This window comes from Stegostoma tigrinum, chromosome 4 (assembly GCF_030684315.1).
Source record: "Stegostoma tigrinum isolate sSteTig4 chromosome 4, sSteTig4.hap1, whole genome shotgun sequence".
In the NCBI taxonomy this organism is placed as follows: Eukaryota; Metazoa; Chordata; class Chondrichthyes; order Orectolobiformes; family Stegostomatidae; genus Stegostoma; species Stegostoma tigrinum.
The window spans coordinates 84,964,323-84,985,916 of record NC_081357.1 but is presented as its reverse complement, the minus strand read 5'-3'; the positions used below and the strand labels follow the sequence as shown (position 1 = coordinate 84,985,916).

Here is a 21,594-nt window from a genome sequence, read left to right as displayed (position 1 = left end):
AATTTTGCAATTCCATATGTGTGTTAATGCTATACTATAGCTGAATGTCATTCCACCTACTTCAACAGTATGACTTATATAAATTGTTTGTAAATGCAATAACTTAAATTGATTCACGCTTAAAATTCTGCTTTTGGGGAAATGATGTGGCACATTGAATGCTCTTCAATGCCATGGGAATAACAAATCTATCTTGTATAGGTAGTTATTTCTCTGATGTGATTCATATGCAAAGTGGAGAATGCACCATGGAAACCATATCACAACAAAGACTAAATAACTAAATAAAAACTATAGGGCAAAGAAAGGTGACAGAACTTGTTTTGGTATTACTTCATTTGTCATCATTGGCAGAGATTTCTCTGTTCAACATCATCCTCTGCTTTCCACTGTTGGACCATTGTACTTTCAATACTTGTTGTATTGTTCCCTGTTTCTCATCTGAAGGCACTAATGCATCACTGCATATTGTTCCAGACATTAAACTGATGAATAAGTTGGTTGGTAGGACGGAACTTATGTATAGCTTCACATAAACATTTTTAAATTAAATTTGAGATGAGCCATTAATGGACAGATGAGCAAAAACTTAGTCGAAGAGATAGGCTTTAAGGACTTTTTTGAAAGGAACGAATTAAGGTAGAGAAGTGGAGAGGTGTAGGAAGCGAATCCCAAAGCCTGAGGCACAACTACTAGTGATGGAATGATTGAACCCAGGTTTTCTCAAGAAGACAAATTAGAGGAGCACAATGATTCCAAAGGACAGTGATTTAAAAATAAACTTTAATAGAATATGTACATTAAGGCCAGTATTCATTGACCATGAGGAGAGAGGGTGATTTCCCTGTCACAAAAAGCAGTTGAGGCCAAAACATTGGACGTTTTCAAGCAGAAGTTAGAAAATGTTTAAGACTGAATGGATCAAAGGGTATGAGTCATAAACAGGAACAAAGGACAATAGTGGATGGTCAATCACGATCATATTGAATGGTGGAGCAGGCTGAAGGGCCAAGTAGCTGATGCCTTGGGATTTTCTGCCATCCTGTTTGTCAAGGGCACTCCATGGTCACTTTTAGCCTGCTTAACTCCTTGTTTAAGTTCTTTATGGTTTCCTTACAGTCTTTAGGGATCTGTCTGCCTTCAGTTTCTTAAAACCCATATATACCACCTTTCTTTTTGGCTAAGTGGAACAAACTCCCACACTTATCAATTGGAGTTTATATAGAATCATGAAAGTCTGTCTTAAACATTTTGGAAACCATAACTTTACTCTCATTGGGAAATGATGTTGAGGGCAGAGACTACGAGTGTCCATAAAACCATAAGATGTAGGAGCAGAAGATGACCATTCAGTCCACCGAGTCCACTCTACCGTTCAATGAGACCACAGCTGATCTGAGAGAGTGAGGGATATGTCTGTTGGGGAACAGAGATTATGACAGCACCAAAAGAAATAGCTTCAGTCTTCCCAATGTTTAGTCAGAAGAAATTTCTATTCACCCAGGACTCGGCATTAGGTAAGCTATTTGAAGATAATCTCGGGGTCAAGAGAGGCGCTAAGGTAGAGGTATATGTCAGCATTGTGTGCACATGGGAACTGATATCGTGTTTTTGACTAATGTCACAGAGGGGAACAGCAGTTGGCTGGGAAATAAGTGGAGGTCAAGAATAAATCCTGGGAAACTCCAGAGGTAACAGTGTAAGAGTGGGTAGATTTTAAGACATCATCCACATTGGTACCAATCACATTAGTAAGACTGGAAAGGAGGTTATGCTGAAAGCCTGTGAACAAGTAGGAGTTAAATGAAACAGATCGTCCATGATAATAACCTCTGGCATATTACCTGAGTCATAGGCAAATTGTCAAGGAGTTCAATGGCACTATTACTGGGGTAGAAAAGAGATGTAATGTCAAGGAGTTCAATGGCACTATTACTGGGATAGAAAAGAGATGTTGCAGTGGGTTGGGTTTCACTTGAACCATTCTTGGACCATTGTTCTCGGAAATCAAATACCCAGGGTTGTAGAGAGGGCTTTAAATTATTAAGAAGTATGAATGATTTGGAAGAGGAAAAATGTAGATTTACAAAGTGAGAGGATGTGGTAGAATTATAGGGCAGCAATGTGAATAATTACACCTAGAATGGGACAGGAAGAGACAGAGTATAAAAATATAGAAAAACTGCAGTAAATAAGATACAAATGGGAAAATAGTGGTAAAATAACTAAATTAGTGGCTCCTGGTTTGAATACACCTAACATTCAGAACAAAATAAATCAACTAATGGCTCAAGTAGAGGCTTATGTGTAGGATCTTATAGCAATTATAGAGACATATTTGGGAAGAGATCTGAGCTGGGAGTTAAATATTCAGGGGTGTGTCATAGATTGTAGAAGATCATAGAATCCCTACAGTGTGAAAGCGGGCCCTTTGGCCCATCAAGTCCACACTGACTGGATTTTTAGAAGGCATTTAGTAAGGTATCACACATTAGGTTACTAAATAAGATAAGTGTGCATGGCATTGGAAGTAGTATATTAGCATGGACAGGGAACTGTCTAACAAATAGAAGACAGATATTTGGGATTGTGGTATGGGGATAGGTTGAATGGATTTTCAGATGGCAACCTGTGATTAGTGGAGTGCCAAACGATAAATGATGAGACCAAAATAATTTACAATATGTATCGGTCACTTGAATGAGAAAAGTAAACGTATGATAGTGATGGCACAAAAATAAGTGAGGGCCAGTGGTAAAGATGACAGAAAAAATATGCAGAGGGATATGGACGGGTGAGTCTTTTAGGACTGAGATGAGGAAAAATTTCTTCATCCACAGATAAGCCTGCAGAATGTACTGTCAAAGCAAATGGTTGAGCCCAAAATATTGTGTGTTTTCAAGAAGGAAATAGATACAACTCTTGAGGCTAAAACGATCAAGGGAAATGGGGGAAGGGTGGAATTAGGTTCTTAATCTCCATAACCAGCCATGATCATATTGAATGGCAGAGGAGACTTAAGGGCTGAATGGCCAATTCCTCCTCCTTTCTTCTCTGTTACTATGTTTCTATGACTGACCAATGTGGTGTATGGTGTTAAGGGTCCTTTTCAGTTGGCTCAGGCAAGCAGATAAGGAAGCAAATAGGTAAGTTTTAATTAATGCCAAAGCATAAAACTGACCAGACCAGCATGGCAATTAAGGATATGGAGTTTGCACTCTAATTGTAGGGAATGTATCAGAGATATTTCACAAAAGTCTGCTTGCCTCTTCATAAATAACAGATATATGCAATAAAATGGCTATTTATCCCAATTCACTAATGTCACAAAGAAAAGGAGCCTAAAATCACGAAGACTTTGATGGATTAAATAAAGGGGTAAATACTGATTTCGAAATAGACAATGGTGAAGTAATCCATTTTGGATAAACAGTACTTCAAGTACAACAAACATAGTATAATTTTAGGAATTGCAAAGGTTCAAATAGAATTGGAATCCCCGTAGAGGAAGTCCTAAAATGTACTTGTCAGGTAAAAAGAAAGCGTGTGGAATATTCTGTGGAGCTGGAGGAACACAAGGCAGCATCAGACGAATTACCAGAGGGTTGCAATGGGTGAGAGATCCATTGAGGTATTTCCAGAGGGAGGAGGACAACTTCTTCAAGGTGGGCATCCTTGAAAGATACTTCACAGTGGGGTTATAACTCACTCAGAGATAGCAAGAACTCCCCTGATGCTGCCTGGCTTGCTGTGTTCCTCCAGCACCACACTATGATATCGCTGACCCCGGCATCTGGAGTTCTTGCTATCTCATATGGAATATTTGGCTTGATAACTGCAGAGTTAGTGTAGAAAGGAGAGAATGCTTTGCTGCTGTTATACACACTGCTTTTAATACCTGATCTGGAGGACTGCCTACAATTCTGGTCACAACTTTATTCCAGATAGAGTGGCCTCTGACGGGATGTGTGCAGATTTACCAAAATGTTATCAGGACTCATGGAATTAGATTTGAAGCATTGATTACATAGATTGGTTTGTATTGTCTGGAATTTAGGAGATTAAGGTGTGATTTGGTTGATGGTTATAGGATTTTAAAAGAGTTGATAAGAGTAATGAAAAATAAATACTTCAATGGGACTTGAAACATAACCTAAAAAGTAAAATTCAGATTATTTAGCAGCACTTTTACACACAGGACTGTGGAATTCTTCTAACCTACAGAAAGCAGGTGTAAACGTAGCTAATAATTTTAAATCTGAGATCAGTAGCTTTATACCATCCAAGAATATTGAGGGATATAGAGTTAGCTTGGTATATAGACTTAGGTTGCAGATAAACCATGACCTTGATAAATGACAGAATAATTTCAAAGGGTTGAGGCTCTGTCCCTATGTGTTTTATCACCATTCCTGCCCATTCCTAATTTTTAAATTATTTTGTGGAAGTGTATTAACTCAGTAATATCAAGTTCACTCAGGATCAGCTTGGGGTTCTGGCAGGGTCAATCATCTCCTTACCTCAGGCTGACAATCTGTGACCAGTTGACTTCCAGAAGCATCAATGCTAGGACCACAACTGTATAGAGTATGTGGCCAGATTTGCAGATGACACCGAACTAGATGGAAAGGCAGGTTTCAAGAGGAATGCAAATAGTTTACAGAGAGACCTTGATATGTTCAGTAAGTGGGCTAAAATTTGGCAAATGAAATGAAAATGTTTTTAAAACGCTGAAAAATATGAAGTTGTTTAGTTTGGAAGGGAGAACAAAATAGCAGAAAGCTACAATAACAAAGTGACTTGAGGTATTTGTGCACAAAATACAGAAAGCTAATACATAGGGACAGCAGGTAATTGGAAAGCTCATGGGATGTTGGCCATTGTTTCAAGGAGGTTGGAATATAAGAGTATGGAAGGCTTAAGGTGGGGCAGCTGTACAAGATGCTGGTGAGATCACATCTGGAATAATATAAGTAGTTTTGGTCTCCTCATTTTAGAAAAGATATTATTTCATTTGAGGCACTTCGCAGAAGGTTCAAAAGGATAAACTTGGTATGGAGGGATTGCCTTATTAGCAAAGGTTAAACAGGTTAGGATTCCACTGATTGGAATTTAGAAGAATGAGACGTGATCTCATTGAAAATATACAATTTATAAGGCGCTTGACAAGATAAATGCTGAGAGGGGATTATTCTCATTGGAGAGCCTAAGACCAGATGATATAGTGTCAGAGGTAAGGGCTGCCAATTTAATGCTGAGATGAGAAGGAACTTCTTCACTTAGAGAATTGTAACACTTTGGAACTCCTTGCCTCGGAGAGCTGTGGGGCAAAGTCCTTAAGTATTTTATAGCTGAGAATGATAGGTTCTTCATCAGTAAGGAAATTATGGATTATGGGAAAGGGAAGGAAAGTAGATAAGAGGAGTTTCAGAGCAGTCATGATCCTATTGTATGGAAGAGCAGGCTTGAGTAGCTGAATAGAGTACACCTGTTACTATTTCTTATGGTGTTATGGACCTTATTACAACCTTAGTTCAAGCGTGGTCAGAAGAGCTGAATCCTGGAGGTGAAGTGAAAGTGACTGCCCTTGACATCAAGGCTGCATTTGACTGAGTGTGGCATCAAAGAGCTCTTGCAAAATTGGAATTTTAGGAATCGAGGGAAAACTTTCTACGGGCTGGAATTATACATGCCACAGTGGAAGATGGCTGTGGTTGTGGAGATTAGTCATCTCAGCTGTAAGACATCTCTGCAGGTGTTTCTCAGCCCAACCATCTTCAACTGCTTTATCAATGACCAACCTGCCACAAGATCGGAAGTGGGAATGTTTGCTGATGATTGTGCAATGTTCAGCATCATTAATGATTTCCCAGGTACTGAAGCAGTTCATGCCCAAATGCAACAACACCTGGACAATATCCAGTTTTGAACTGACAGTGGCAATTAACATTTGTGCCATACAAATGCCAGGCAATGACCATCTCCAATAACAGAGAATCTCACCATTGGGTTTTGACATTCAAAAGCATTAATATCACTGAATTGCATACTATGGACATCCAAGGAGTTACCATTGACCAGAGATTGAACTGGACTGGTCATATAAATACTGTAACTACAAGTGCTAAGTAATTTCCTCGGTTTATTCCTTTCTCTCTTTCCTAATATGGAACAATGCCAGAAATCTTCCAGTTCTCTGAGAGAATTTTAAAATTACTGCCAGGGCCCCAGATATCTTACTCTTTGGCTTCCTCAATAGCTTGGGATATATCTCATCTGGGACTGTAAACGTATCTACTTTTAAGTCTGCTGAACCCACTAGTACCTCCTCTCTGTTTATATTAATTGCTTCTGACATTGGACAATCCTATATTCTAATGTCTATACTTGCGGCATCCTTTTCTATACTAAAGACTAATGTATTCGTTGAGGTTTGTGCCGGCATCTTTCAGATTTACGAAGTGTTGTGCAATCTGGTCAGAGCAGCTATTGGACATCATGACAGAGATACGGATGAAACATACATTTTGCTTCCTGGATACAGACCCACCAGACTGTGTACCATTCAAAGTTCATTTAAGGAGGATCTTCAAGAGCATCTGAGCTAGATGGATCAGGATGGGTGGCATAGTCTTCCTACTGTTTGTCCTCCATGGGAGCAGAGGAACTAAATCTGAATAAATCTGCTAAAACGCCTCGGGTGGGAATCTGTTGTGGACAATCTGTGCATTTGTAATGAGCTGGGACCTAGAGAAATGGACTAGGGTCATGACAGCCAGTGAGGTAGATTAAAGCTTAATGTGCCCTGCCATCACCCCATCCCAAAAATTCACTCCATCTCTTGAAGGCTGAACACCTATCTCTGTGAAACAAGATTACTTAAAATTACTTGCAATGTACTTAAATCACATTAATCCTTGCATTCCCTTGGGAGCATTGATCATATTTGTGAAGACCACAAAGAAGCTACTCATTTAAAAGAGGTTAAAGAATAATGTAAAGACAATAAATATAACATGAGGAATCAATAATCCATGCCCTTCATGTTATTATGATTTGATAGCATCACACATGATGTCATCGTGATTAGGATTTGAATGGCATTGCTGACACATCGGATACTGCAGAGAGCACCATTTCTATGTCACATTGCAGAAAGAAGCTGGAGGTCCACTTCAACATTGTCGCCATTCAACTGTTAGCAAAGAATTTCAGCAGTACCTTGTTGACGTATCTCTTCTGATGTGACCCCCTCTCTCCCATTGAAGGCATAGACATACGGTAAAACATAATAGTGATCTCTCCTGAGTGTATGAAAGAAGAAGCTATGTGGGGCAGGGCCCTGCAGTCCAAAATCTTGTGATGATGCTGTGACTTTAAGAAGTTATTTTGTCCTGACCTTTTTTTGAAGAGAGGTTGTAACACAGAGTTACCAAGCAGTCTACCACCACCACTGGAGTAAATAGCTTGGGAGATTTGGGTTTTTTTCAAAACAACCTGAATGGGTGTGGCCAGCTTTCACAGATCAGGATTTATGGGCTTTGGCTTCTCAGTAGCATCTAAAGCTATTGGGATGTCAACAGAGTTGGAAGCACCAGTAAACATCTTTTGGCTGCGACTGTATCTGAATTTTCTCTTGATTTTTCTCCCTCCTGGATTGGAGAACTGCACGTGAATTATGTCTGAATTTGTCTTTTTTGCCAAGTGGAGTGTTTATGGGATGTTACTATATTGGGACAGTTAATATGTAATAGTTACTGTATCTATTATTTAATTAAGTTTTCATAGATTGCCAAGTTATTCTAAGTTCTTCTTTCTTTTGTTTTTATTTTAACTATACTGTTCAAATAAATTGTGTTTTTGCTTCATGCCGATTAGTTTGACCAGTCACTTTGCATCTGGAACATGGAATTCCACATTTGCCTTGAAAATAAGTAGTAGTGACAGTCAAGGCTACTTCAAAATATCTTGAGGGTTTCTGCTCCTTAACAAACAGTGGTCAAGCCACAGTCCTGGTCTCCACGCAATTGAAATATGTGGAGGCTTTGGAGAGAGTGCAGAAGAGATTTACAAGGATGTTGCCTGGATTGGAATGTATTTGCTATAAGGAGCGGTTGCACAAACTTCGATTTGTTTTCACAGCAGCTTCAAGGCTGAGGGGTGACATGATTAAAGAATATAAAATTATAAGCACGTAGATAGGGTGGATAGTTGGAATCACTTTTCCAGAATGGAAAGGCCAAATACTCAAAGGAATCACAGGTTTAAGGTGAGAGGGAAAAAGTATAAAGGAGATGTGCGAGCAAAGTCTTTTTCACAGAGGATAGTAGGTGCCTGAAACATGTTGCCAGCGGAGGTGGTTGAAGCAGATCCAAGTGCAAAGTTTGAGACGTTCAGACAGACACATAATCAAGCTGGGAATAGACAAAATGGAGCATATGCAAGCAAATGGGATTAGTTTAAAATAGTATCATGGTCGACACAGACATGATGAGCTGATGGGCCTGCTCATGTGCTGTACTGTTCTATGTTCTTCGTATAACCTTTGGGTACAAAGTATCGCACAATGAAATGTGTCAAAATATCATTAATTACTTCGGGAGACTGTCAATATTCTGTATTATCCTAACAATATCAAAAGGTTTATGGTGGCCACAGCATCTTATAGGTTAAAAAGAGGACAATAGGTGGTGCAAATGTGCAAATGATTATTAGTTTCATTTCACTCAAACTTTCATGAAAGGCAGTGTTCCCAGGGTTCAAGTAGCCTGATACCTCATACTGAAACCAGTTTGACTCCTGGTGATATCAGTTCAGTCTTCCATTATAAATTATAAAGTGCCAAGGAACAGCAGCAAAGCTGAATGAGAAGATACAGGCAAGTTAAATACATAAATATCTCAGCCGCTGTAGTTCCATTTGTTGCTGTGCAGTCTCTCGAATACAGGAAGCCTCTGCCTTCACCAGTTTGATATCAAGAGTCCACAAAGAAGAGGCAATTGCATAGACCTATGTTTGCAGCCACATCCAACCTCACAGGAGTCAGAGGTCAGAGATGAAGTCATGCCATTGTGGCCCTAAATTCCAGGCCTGAACTGCCTGCCGAACATACAAAACCATGGTATTGGCCCTGTATAGAAAAACGAGAAAAGATTTGTCATTATTATGGGCTGTACCTTTCTCCAGCAATGTGATGCTCTGTCTTCTTTTTCTCCTATCCTTGTTTACAAGGATTGGCCCATGGATGTCCACACTTATGGTCACAGTACTACAGTACTTTGACCCTGCCTTCTGCAGAATGGCTGACACTCACCACCTGACATCAGGTGTGTTAGAAGCATTGACAAGCTGATAAGCAATCTGTTCATAGAGATAACAAGGTGCAGAGCTGGATGAGAACAGCAGGCCAAGCAGCATCAGAGGAGCAGGAAAGCTGACATTTCGGGCCTAGACCATTCTTCAGAAAATAATTTGTTTAGTTATGTTACAAAAGGCCACTAAGCCTTGGTGTGGGATTCAAATCTCGAGCTCTGTCCCAGAGGTAGAGTGCTTGGCACGGTGGCTCAGTGGTTAGCACTGTTGCCTCACGGTGCCAGGGACCCAGGTTCAATTCCAGCCTCAAACGACTGTCTGCATGGAGTTTGCACATTCTCCCCTTGTCTGCGTTGATTTCCACTGGGTGCTCCAGTTGCTTCCCGCAGTCCAGAGATGTGCAAATTAGGTGAATTGGCCATGTTAGGTTATCCATAGTGTTCAGGGATGTGGAGGCACATGTGGATGTGCCACTGTTCCTTGGCACTCATCTGATGTATAACAGAAGACTGAACTGATGTCATCTGGAGTCAAACTGGTTTCAGTAAGAGTTATCGGGCTACTTGAACCCTGGGGAACACTGCCTTTCATGAAAGTTTGAGTGAAATGAAACTAATAATCATTTGTACATTTGTGGCTTGATCCATGACAAATACAGGGTTATAGGGATGTGGATGGGTAGGAGTAGGGTGCTCAGAGAGGGATACTCTTTGAAGGATTGATGTAGACCTGTTGGGCCAAATGGCCTATTTCCCCACGGTAGGGATTCTATAGATTCCATTCTATGCTCGTCATTGAGCATCAGAAACTCCTAGATAATTTGTTACTTTACCTGCTTAATTACCATTAAAGATATTTGCATCAATGGTTGTGAGAGATTAGAAAGTGTTGAGTTCCAAAGAGGTCTAGGGTTCTTTGTTCAAGAACCACTGAAAGCTAATATCCAGGTGCAGCAAGTAGTTTGGAAGCTAAGCGGCATGTTGATCATTGTCACAAGAGGATTTAAGAGCTGAAGCAACCAAGCCTGGCTGCATTTGCATTGCGCACTAGCGAAAATAAATCTGAAATATTGATTGTAATCTGCCCTCCTTGCCTGAGGAAACATACGTTTGTTATAGAGAGAATCCAGTGGAGATTCACCGGACCGATTCCTAGAATGGTAGGAATGTTCTTTGATGAGACATTGAGGGGACTGTGCCTGTTTTCTGCAGAGTTTCGAAGAATGAGAGGTGATCTGATAATAATACACAAAATTCTTAAAATGACAGACGGACAGATTAGATGCCAGAATCATGTTTCCCCTGGCTGTGGGATCGACAACCAGGGTTCGTAATCTCAGGATAAAGGACAGACCTTGTAAGAATGAAATGAAAAAGAATTTCTTCACTAAGACTGTGGTGATTCTTTGGAATTCTGTACCCTGGAAGCCTGTGCAAACTCAGAGATTAATTAAACCTAAAATAGAGATTGCTAAAAGTTCTTGGCAGTAATGATATCAAGGCACATGGGGATAGAGCAGAAATATCCCATTGAGGTAGATAATCAGCCATGACCTAGAATGATGGTGCAGGCTCGAGGGAATGAATCCTGCTCCCAAGTTTTTTTCATTCCTAAAAACCTGCCTTTGAAATGAATACATCCACAGACAGGAATATTAACCTCTAAATAATTAATCATTGACAAAGAAAATCATTGGGAGAGCTCTGAAGTACAGGGGGCCAGGGCGTGTCTTAAAACTAGTTCAAATGGAAAAGTTTTCAAGTTGAACATGATTTACTTGGCATAGGAGAAAAGGAATTGTGATTGTGGTGCATTGTAAAGTGAATGGCTTGTTTTTAAAGTTTGCATGCTGTAGGGTACCTGAATGATAAACACCTTGTTCATCAAACTCGGAAGGAGCAATTAGTACAAAATTGTATATGTTACAGCATTTCAATTTGGATTGTTTAGTATAGTATTGGATTTGACAGATCATCTAGATTAAATAAAGGAAGTGTTAAAAGAGATTCACTTTCTGTCCGCATTTGTCTTGTCAAAGCAACAGATGTCAACAAATACAAAATATGTATCCTTAAAGGATTTCTCAGTAACCTCTATTCCATGTCCCAGATAGTTAGGAGATTCTAATTCTGTAGTTATTAATTGTTTTGCCATAGAAAGGATTTGGCAGATGAAATGTGGAAAATTATATTCAAAAATCAAGTTTTTAAAGCAACCTGTATTTTTACTGTTTTAAGATGGATTTGTCTGTTCAAGTAAACTCCAACCAGCTCCCCCAGATGTCCCTTCAAACAGTGTTTAGTTAGATGTGAGGATATCACAGTGGACATCTCTGTTTAGAGCTCCTCTAATTTCAACTTTCTGGCAACTTTCTAACAAGACTGCTGAGGTTATAGTTATAGTATTGCATGACTCAGAAACTCACCTGCAAATTCCTTAAACACTATCTCTATATATGCTTCAAAACAGGACATGAGATGAAAGTTCATTCAAATGCAAGTCTTACCAAAGAGAGAAATTAATACATTTTGGTGATTGACATACCCGTTGTACTTGCGAATCTCTGATGACTATCATTGTAGTCTTGACCCTCCCTTCCAGCAATGAACATAGATCTAGAAACACAGGGGGCCAGTCAGGTCTTCGCACAGTTCACAGTTGTGAAGGTAAAGATTGACTCAACTATAAGGATTGTTTGGAGCTGTTTTGTAATGATTTGAGGATGCATAATATATTGATATAGTACAGAATTCAACGGTATGACCAGTGCTTTCAGAGTGGATTCTATGGTTTGTTGGTTGTTACCAAGAGTCTAGAATTAGCTTTACAGTGGAATGCTGCTTTCAGTATGATAGGGAGGGGGAGGAGATACAATCCAGTGATGCACTGGGAATTGACTCCACTTGCATCATTTATCTTCGAACACGCCACTATGTACATACCTGCCATAGGTTCAAAAGATCTCACTGGTTTCTATCTGGAAAATAAAGCAAATAATGTATAAAATACTGGCAAAATGTGAGTGAATTACTTCTCTCTCCATAGATGCTGCCAGGCATACTGAGTTTTTCCAGTTTCTGCTGTTTTTAACAGATCTCCAGCATCTTCATTAGTTTATTTTTATTAACATGCTGCCTAGTCATTTATGTAAGCACTTAATTAACAAATGAAACATTAAACATTCCCTGTTGAGTGCCTGTCCACCAGTGATGGTGTGGTTACATTGATAAAACAAACACATTGCATGCGTGGATAACATTTGTATCTTGAAAAGCATTGTTAGTTCCCTCAATAATGTACTGAGTGAATTGTTGTAAAAAGCTGAATTATTCAAAATAACTTTCTTGAAACGAGGGTGATTGTTTGACTGATTATTCTTTATTTGAATTTTAAAAAATCATTCACTTATATTTCATGAGCACTTTGTTTCATTTACTCTGCCTTTTTAATTATCTTTGGCTCCATTGAAATGCAGTAAGAACAGATATTGTTTCCTTTATGATGGTATTTGTGAAACAATTTTGAAAGAAATCATTCACAACAGATTAAGCATCACAATTTAACTTCAGGAAATATTTGTTGCTTTATAATTGCTTGATTGCAACAAGTTTGATACATTTTGATGGTGTTAAAACTTTTGTAAAGCTTTTCCTTCTTTATCCATGATTAGGTAATGGGCATTCTTCCTTACTGAAAAGTATAGGAGATGCCTGTTATAATTCAGATCACTAGGTACTGAGAGATGGAGCTAAAGCCAAACTTTATACACTTCACACACTTACATAAGCATTTATTTGTAGATACTTATTCCAAACATACATCTGCGCTTCCAACAACCACAGTGTCAGTCCAGTCCTTTCTCGGAGGCACAAATGAATCACCAGTTAATATCCAGCAATTGGACCCAACTAATGCATAATTAACAGATGCTCTTCTCTTTAAATAAACTGAAGTATTTTTAATCAAATGGAGAAGTCTGGAATCAAATTATTGAATGGGAGATGAATGAAAACAAGTCAGGTTCCCATTATTATTTATTAAGGTGCTACGAAGTATGAGGGCATTTGATGAGGATAGCATTGGCCTCAATGTTGTGTGTCTGGTCCCTATATTTGGATATAGAGCTACATAGTTTCCAATTGCAGTGATGGCATATGACATTAGAGGGTGAAGTGACAAATAAATCCAAACAATTCATTCATGTTAAGTTAACTGGCTAATGTGTCAGGTATGCAATGGCTCATGGACTGTTCACAAGCTTTTAATCATTAAATTAATTATGGTTCTTGTTTCTTGTTCATCAGGGTGAAAAAGGTGACCTTGGAGAAGCTGGACCACGAGGGCTACCTGGGAGAGATGTAAATGTTTTGTAATGTATTTTTTCCCCTGCAACCTACTTATGAATTCATATTTTGAATCTAGACCATGGCTTCATGAGGGCCTCTCTAGTCTTAGTCAAAAGATTGTGGATCAAGTCCCACACAAGTGATCTGAGCACAAGACTCAGGCTGACACTTATCTAGCCATACTGAGAGTGTGCTATGCGTTTGGGTGTGTCGCCATTCAAATGAGCTGATAAACTGAAGGCCTGTCTGTTAAAGAACCTGGAGAAGCCTTTCAAAGAAGAGCTGTAGAGTTCACCCCGACCAATATTTAACACTCTATTATCACTAAGACATCATTGGCTGATAATCTCATAATGGTTTATGGAACCTTACTCCATACAAATTGTTTGCCCTATTTCTCATATTACAACAATGACCACATTTTGAAATGTACTTAGTTGGTTGTAAGGTACTTTGGGGAAATCTGGAGATTGGCAATGAATATGGAGAGATGATGGGAAGTGGAATTGAGAGGAAAGATCAACCATGATCTTATAGATCAAAAAGTTATGTGGCCTGCTCCTAATTTTGACAATGTCATGGATGATTACCAATCTAATTTTAAGGCGAATGTGTAATACTGCAACCAAAAAGCAAAACAAAGCATTTGTCAAGGCTTGGAGGCTGGGAACACATGAAGTAAAGGTGAAATACAAGGCAAGTTGAAAGAAACTTAAGCAAGGAGTCAGGAGGGCTAAAATGGGTTATGAAAAGCCATTGGCCAACAGGATTAAGGAAAATCCCAAGGCTTCTTATTCATATATAAAGAGCAAGAGGGTAGCGAGGGAGAGGCTTGGCCCACTCAAGGACAGGGAAGAGAATTTATATGTGGAGCCAGAGGAAATGGGTGAGGCATTAAATGAGTGCTTTGTGTCACTATTCACCGTAGAGAAGGACTTGGTAGATGATGAGTCTGGGGAAGGGAGTGTAGGTAGTTTGCATCATGTTGAGAATAAAAGGTAGGAAGTATTGGGGGTCTTGAAAAGCATTAAGGTAGACAAGTTCCCAGGGCCTGATGGATTATACTCCAGAATACTGATAGAGGCAAGGGAGGAAATTGCAGGGGCCATGAGAGAAAACTTCAGATCATCACTGGCTATAGAGCAGGTCCCAGAGGATTGGAGAATAGCCAGTGTTGTTCCTTTGTTTAAGAAGGGTGGCAGGGATAATTGAGCTAATTGCTGGCCTGTGAGATTTACGTCGGTGATAGGGAAATTATTGGAGAGGCTTCTTCAAGACAGGATTTACTCCTGTTTGGAAATTTGTGGGCATCTTAGCGTGAAGCAACATGGTCTTGTGTGGGAGCAGTCATGTCTAACTAACTTTATTGAGTTTTATGAGGAAGTGAAAAAGATGATTGATGAGTGTAGGGTAATGGATGTGGTCTACATGGACTTCAGTGAGTCCTTTGACAAGGTCCTGCAAGCAGACCGATATGAAGGTAAAATCGATGGGGTCAGAGGTAAGCTTGCAAGATGGATTAAAAACTGGTTCAGTCATAGAAGACACAGGGTAACAGTAGAAATGTCTGTTTCTGAATGGCGGGCTGTGACTAGTGGTGTTCCTCAGGGGTTCAGTGTTGGGACCTTTGTTATTTGTAATATATATAAATGATTTGGAGGAAAATGTAACTGGTTTGATTAGTAAGTTTGCAGATGACACAAATGTTGGTGGAATTGCGGATAGCGATGAGGACTATTGGAGAATACAGCAGGATGTAGTTTGGTTGGTGACTTGGGCAGAGAGATGGCAGATGGAGTTTAATCCAGAAAAATGTGAGGTAATGCATTTCACAATGTCTAATCCAGATTGAAAGTATACAATAAATGACAAAAACCTTGAGAGTACTGATAGGCAGAGGGATCTGGGTGTACAGGTACACAGTTCACTGAAAGTGACAACACAGGTGGAGAAGGTATACGGCATGCTTGCCTTCATCAGCCAGGGCATTGAGTTTAAAAATTGGCAGGTAATGTTGCAATTTTACAGAATCTTAGTTAAGCTGCATTTGGAATATTGTGTTCAATTCTGCTCACCACACAAACAGAAGGATGTGGCACAGAAAAGATTTACCAGGGTGCTGCCTGGTGTGGAGGGCATTAGCAATGAGGAGAGGTTGGAGAAACTTGGGTTTTCTCCCTGGAACGACAGAGGTTGAGAGGCGACTTGATAGAGGTCTACAAGATTATGAAGGGCTTAGACAGTCGGAGGTTTTTTTCCCAGGGTGGAAGAGTCCGTTACAAGGGGGCATAGGTTTTAGGTGCAAGGGGCAAGGTTTAGAGATGATGGAGGAGGCATGTTTTTTACGTAGAGGGTGGTGGGTGCCTGGAACTCACTGCCGGAGGAAGTAGTGGAAGCTGATACGATAGTGACTTTTAAAGGGCATCTTGACAAATATATGAATAGGATAGGAATAAAGGGTGGAGGGTTTTCGTCGTGACAGGCAGCACATTGGTGCAGGCTTGGGAGGGCTGAAGCACCTGTTCCTGTGCTGTAATTTTCTTTGTTCATAAACTATTAATCCAGAAATGTTAGATGTTATCAATTTCAATTTGAGTGTGACTTTGAGCAGTAATTTCTCAGAAAGCGGTACTGAAAAAATTAGAAAATAGAACATAGAACATTACAGCACAAAACAGGCCCTTCAGCTCTCGATGTTGTGCCGACCTGTCATACCGATCTGAAGCCCATCTAACCTACACTATCCCATGTACGTCCATATGCTTGTCCAATGATGAGTTAAATGTACTTAAAGTTGGCGAATCTACTACCGTTGCAGGCAAAGTGTTCCATTCCCTTACTACTCTCTGAGTAAAGAAACTACCTCTGACATCTGTCCTGTATCTTTCACCCCTCAATTTAAAGCTATGCCCCCTTGTGCGCACCATCACCATCCTAGGAAAAAGGCTCTCCCTATCCACCCTATCTAACCCACTGATTATTTTATGTTTCAATTAAGTCACCTCTCAACCTTCTTCTCTCTAACGAAAACAGCCTCAAGTCCCTCAGCCTTTCCTCGTAAGACCTTCCCTCCATACCAGGCAACATCCTAGTAAATCTCCTCTGCACCCTCTCCAAAGCTTCCATGTCCTTCTTATAATGCAGTGACCAGAACTGTATGCAATACTCCAAGTGCGGCCACACCAGAGTTTTGTACAGCTGCAGCGTACCCTCTTGGTTCCGGAACTCGAACCCTCTATTAATAAAAGCTAAAACACTGTATGCCTTCTTAACAGCCCTGTCAACCTGGGTGGCAACTTTCAAGGATCAGTGTACATGGACACCGAGATCTCTCTGCTCATCTACGCTACCAAGAATCTTACCATTAGCCCAGTACTTTGCCTTCCGGTTACTCCTACCAAAGTGCCTCACCTCACACTTGTCTGCATCAAACTCCATTTGCCAACTCTCAGCCCAGCTCTGCGGCTTATCTATGTCTCTCTGCAACCTACAACATCCTTTGTCACTATCCACAACTCCACAGACCTGTGAGTCGTCTGCAAATTTACTAACCCGTCCTTCTACGCCCTCATCCAGGTCATTTATAAAAATGACAAACAGCAGTGGACCCAACACCGATCCTTGCGGTACACCACTAGTAACTGGTCTCCAGGATGTACATTTCCCATCAACTACCACCCTCTGTCTTCTTTCAGCAAGCGAATTTCCGATCCAAACTGCTATATCTCCCACAATCCCATTCCTCCGCATTTTGTACAATAGCCTACTGTGGGGAACCTTATCGAACGCCTTGCTGAAATCCATATACACCACATCAAACAGTTTACTCTCATCTACCTGTTTGGTCACGTTCTCAAAGAACTCAATAAGGTTTGTGAGGCACGACCTACCCTTCACAAAACTGTGCTGACTATCGCTAATCAATTTATTCTTTTCTAGATGATTATAAATCCTGTCTCTTATAACCTTTTCCAACACTTTACCAACAACTGAGGTAAGGCTGACTGGTCTATAATTACCAGGGTTGTCTCTACTCCCCTTCTTGAACAGGGGAACCACATTTGCTATCCTTCAGTCGTCTGTTCGAGCTGTGGCCTCAGATATGTTCAGGTCCTGATGAACTTCATCCCAGGCTTATAAAAACTTAGAAAATAGGAAGTGGAGTTGGCCATTTAAGTCTGCTCTGCACTCAATATGGCCATACAATTCAAAATCTTGTTCCACTTTCCCCTGATATTCCTCAATCCCCTTAACTCTAATAACTATATGTAACTCCTTCCTGAGGAGTAGATATTACTGAATTAGATTGCATTTTCCAAATAGCATTTCTTAGATCATCGCCATTAGATTAGCTTTTCAAATCCAGATTTTGTTCTATCATTAAATGCAAATTTCATTAATTGATATGGTGGGATGTGAACTCGTTGTTGTTACATTAACTTAGGATGTTGGAGAATAAGCCTAGTCACACTGCTGCTGTGCCATGACCTCCACTCAGTGTTTCTTGGGAGGGATATTTGATGCTTGATGAAATTTCCAAAATTTCTTAGATTTGAGGAAACTTGGATGGGGGGTTCAGTATTTAAAAATAAGGAAACATACATTTAGGTCAGAAATGAGAATTTCTTTCTTAAAGTCTTTGGAACTTTCTTCCTCAAAAGTGGCAGAAGTGGTTTTTGAATATTTTTAAGTTCAAGGTTGATAGATTTATGATAAGGAAGAGGGTGTAAGGTCATCAAGGCTAGGTAGTAATCTGGAGTAATCAGATCAAACACAATATTATTGAATGGTGGAGGAGGCTCACGGGCCCATGTGGCATACTTTGCCATGTAGCAGAATCTGTTTGTATGCATGATAATACATGGTTAGTGATAGCAAAATGTAGGCTTTAAGTTGATTCCCCTTACCAGAGGACTCACCACCACTGATCATAGTGTTAGAAGTCACAACTTCTTGTCAGAGAAATTAAAGAGTTCTACTCTAAAACACCAGTGCTCTTCACTTCTCCTCTACTTCCAATAACAAGCTGCGCTAGCACTGGTGCAGTAGGGGAGATGGGATCATAATCCTGCTGACTTTAGTTTCTGATCTGGCCTTGCTACACTTAGGTTTAGCACTGGTAGCAGTGCTTCTCAAAATATGCTTCATGGTGATATTAATGGGCAATTAGATTGAAGGGTACAGCAAGAAGACTAGTAACAAGAGAATTCAAGTACAGGAGTGGGGATATTTTCTGCAGTTACACAGTGGCTTGGTGAGACCATCACTGCAATGGTTATGTGCAATTTTGGTCCTCTTATATGAGGAGAGATGTTCTGGCTGTGGAGGGAGTGCAATGAAGTTTTAACAGACTGATTCCTGGGATGGCAGGACTGATGTCTGAAGAGACACTGGTATTGTGGTCTATTGGTTAGGAATATATTCATTGGAGGCTAGAAAAATGAGGGGTGATCTCAAAGAAACCAATAAAATTCTGACAGGATTAGACAGGGTAAATGCATGAGGATGTTCCCATAGCTAAGGTGTCCTGAACCAGAGTTCACAGTCTAAGGGTATGGGGTAAGCCAATTAGAACTGAGATGAGGAGATATTTCTTCACCACAGTGCAGTGAGTCTGTGAAATTCTCTGTCACAGAAAGTGGTTGAGACGCAAACATTGAACGTTTTCAAGAAAAGATTAGATATAGTTCTTAGAGTTAAAGGGATCAAAGAGCACAGAAAGAAAGTAGGAACAAGATATTGAGTTGGATGATCAGTCACTATCATGTTGAATGGGAGCAGGCTCAAAGAACCGAATGATTGATTCCTGCTCCTGTTTTGTTTCCATGTGTTGAACCCTAATTAATTTCTATCAAGAGTCTGCAGTCCTACCTCACTTGATTTTTATGAATCTGGTCAAGGGCTTTGTAATAGTCCTTCTCAAAATGAGGACTGAAAATTGTGCTGACCTGACTGGTGACAAGTATGAGAGTCATAAGTGGATGGGGGAGTAAAGTCTTTTGAAATGGGGTTTGGAAAGAATCGAGTTCCCTGGTAGCCAATTCTTCCATTGAGCTCCTACCCCAAACTCTCAGTTTGCTGTTCCCACTCCCTCTTTGGCCAACTCTGCTCTGTAATAATAAAGTGATTGGACCTGATGCACCAGACTTGAAAGTTGAGAGTCACCCCGAGGATGGAATTACAAATTCAAGTCTTGTATCCAACACCATCGTTGGAGCACAATCACTGCAGTAGTTAAAGGAGAAGAGTGATGACCACTTTCAAGACATTCAGCGCTTAATAACAAAGTTAGTTTCAGCTCTCTTTTTGAAAAGACGCCGGCTGAGAGGAGACCTGATAGAAGACTACAAAATTCTGAGAGACATGGATAGGGTAGATCGTCAGAGGCTTTTTCCCAGGGTTGAAGTTTCGTTTAGAAGGGGGCACAGGTTCAGGGTGAGAGGGCAAATGTTTAAGGCAGATATGCAAGCAAAGTTTTTCGTGCAGAAAATGGTAGGAATCTGGAATGCACTGCCAGAAACAGGTACATTGGTGATATTTTAAAACGAATCAGGATGGTTAAATGAATAGGGAGGGAATTGAGGGATACGGACTGAATAAGGGCAGAAGCTTGGTTTTTTAGTTTAGTCAGTCCATAATGATCAGCTCAGGCTTGGAGGGCCGAAGGGCTTGTTCCTGTGTTGTACTTCTCTTTTGTTCTCAATTTCCCAAAGTCAAATCAAAATAAATCAGTTGGAGAAACTATCTGATATTTATTTAACTAATAACTTCAGAATTCTTTTAAACCTTGCTGCATTTTGTACACTTTTCAAGGAAATATAGGAAGACTTTGCATTCATTTTCTTGCAGATGACACCTTTCTAGAGTGTATCAAACTATTTCACTTGTGTATGGTAATTATACCAGCCTTTGTGCAACCGACGAGTAGCGATCAGCCTGCAATCCTCCGAGATTAGGAACTTTGCAGTGGCCTGTCTTTCATCCCCACTCTCATTTGCCAGGGCTTTCAGTGGTGCTCGTAAAATCTGACTAATGTGCCATTATTCACTTGCTTATTGTTTCACAACGTAAACTCTCATTTAATCATTTTAATTTTGACAGTGCACACATTTTAGAGAACTCACTTGAAACGCATGCTGCACATAATTGTAGCAATAACATTTACCATACTAGCCTCCAGAGTATATTTTTTCAGAGAAGAAAATCATATCCTTTTGTTAACTCTCGTGCGTGATGTTTCTCTGTTAAACAACACATGTCTAACAAAGGAACTTATTACTGTGCAGCCTTTTCAACCGATAAATGACAGAATCTATAAGATGATGACAAGATAAATGTTCTACAATTACTAAAGAAGACCTCAATTCTAAATGTTATCCAATATCAGAACTACAGTCTCAAAATTGCAAGCTAACTGTAAGATAAAGTGATGGATAATATTCCTGCACTTGTAGTGACTGTCAGCTTCTATCTGGTGGTATCAATCTTGCCTGTAACACAGAGGATTTACTCCTGTTCCAAAACCTGAATGCAAATTGAGGCTGACTACATTGCCAATAGAGTGCCATACTGTTAGAGGTACTGCCTTTCAGTTAAGATATTAAACCACGTCTGAATCTGCCTGTTCTGGGACCTAACTGGACAGTAATGATTATGTGACCCTCCTAGACAATAAGCAGATTATTTCTCTTAGTGCTGTCAGATAATTATGTATAGGTGACAGAGATCTTACTCTTCTTTGGTAATTGTCAGTTTTGTCAAGTTTCTGGAGGGTTTCTTACCACAAGGGCTTGCAAGATATTTCTCTTGACACATCTTACCAGACTCATTAACAACCTACCGTGATCCCAGCTCCAATTGCAGTATCCAGAACAACTTGCCATTGCCTGGTATTCCAAAATGAACCAACATCCATTGATGCCATCTTTAAATGTTT

At 40.0% G+C, this 21,594-nt stretch overlaps 1 protein-coding gene across 2 annotated transcripts in view; it reads left to right on the top strand.

The window, feature by feature from the left end:
* The window catches only part of LOC125452853 (collagen alpha-1(XXII) chain-like), a 444,116-nt gene that overhangs the window by 110,761 nt on the left and 311,761 nt on the right, over positions 1 to 21,594 (top strand). For both annotated transcript variants that reach the window (XM_059645502.1, XM_059645503.1), the window contains one exon: positions 13,617 to 13,670. In XM_059645502.1, the coding sequence (XP_059501485.1) occupies positions 13,617 to 13,670 (54 nt within the window). The remainder of the gene's footprint in view (positions 1 to 13,616; positions 13,671 to 21,594) is intronic.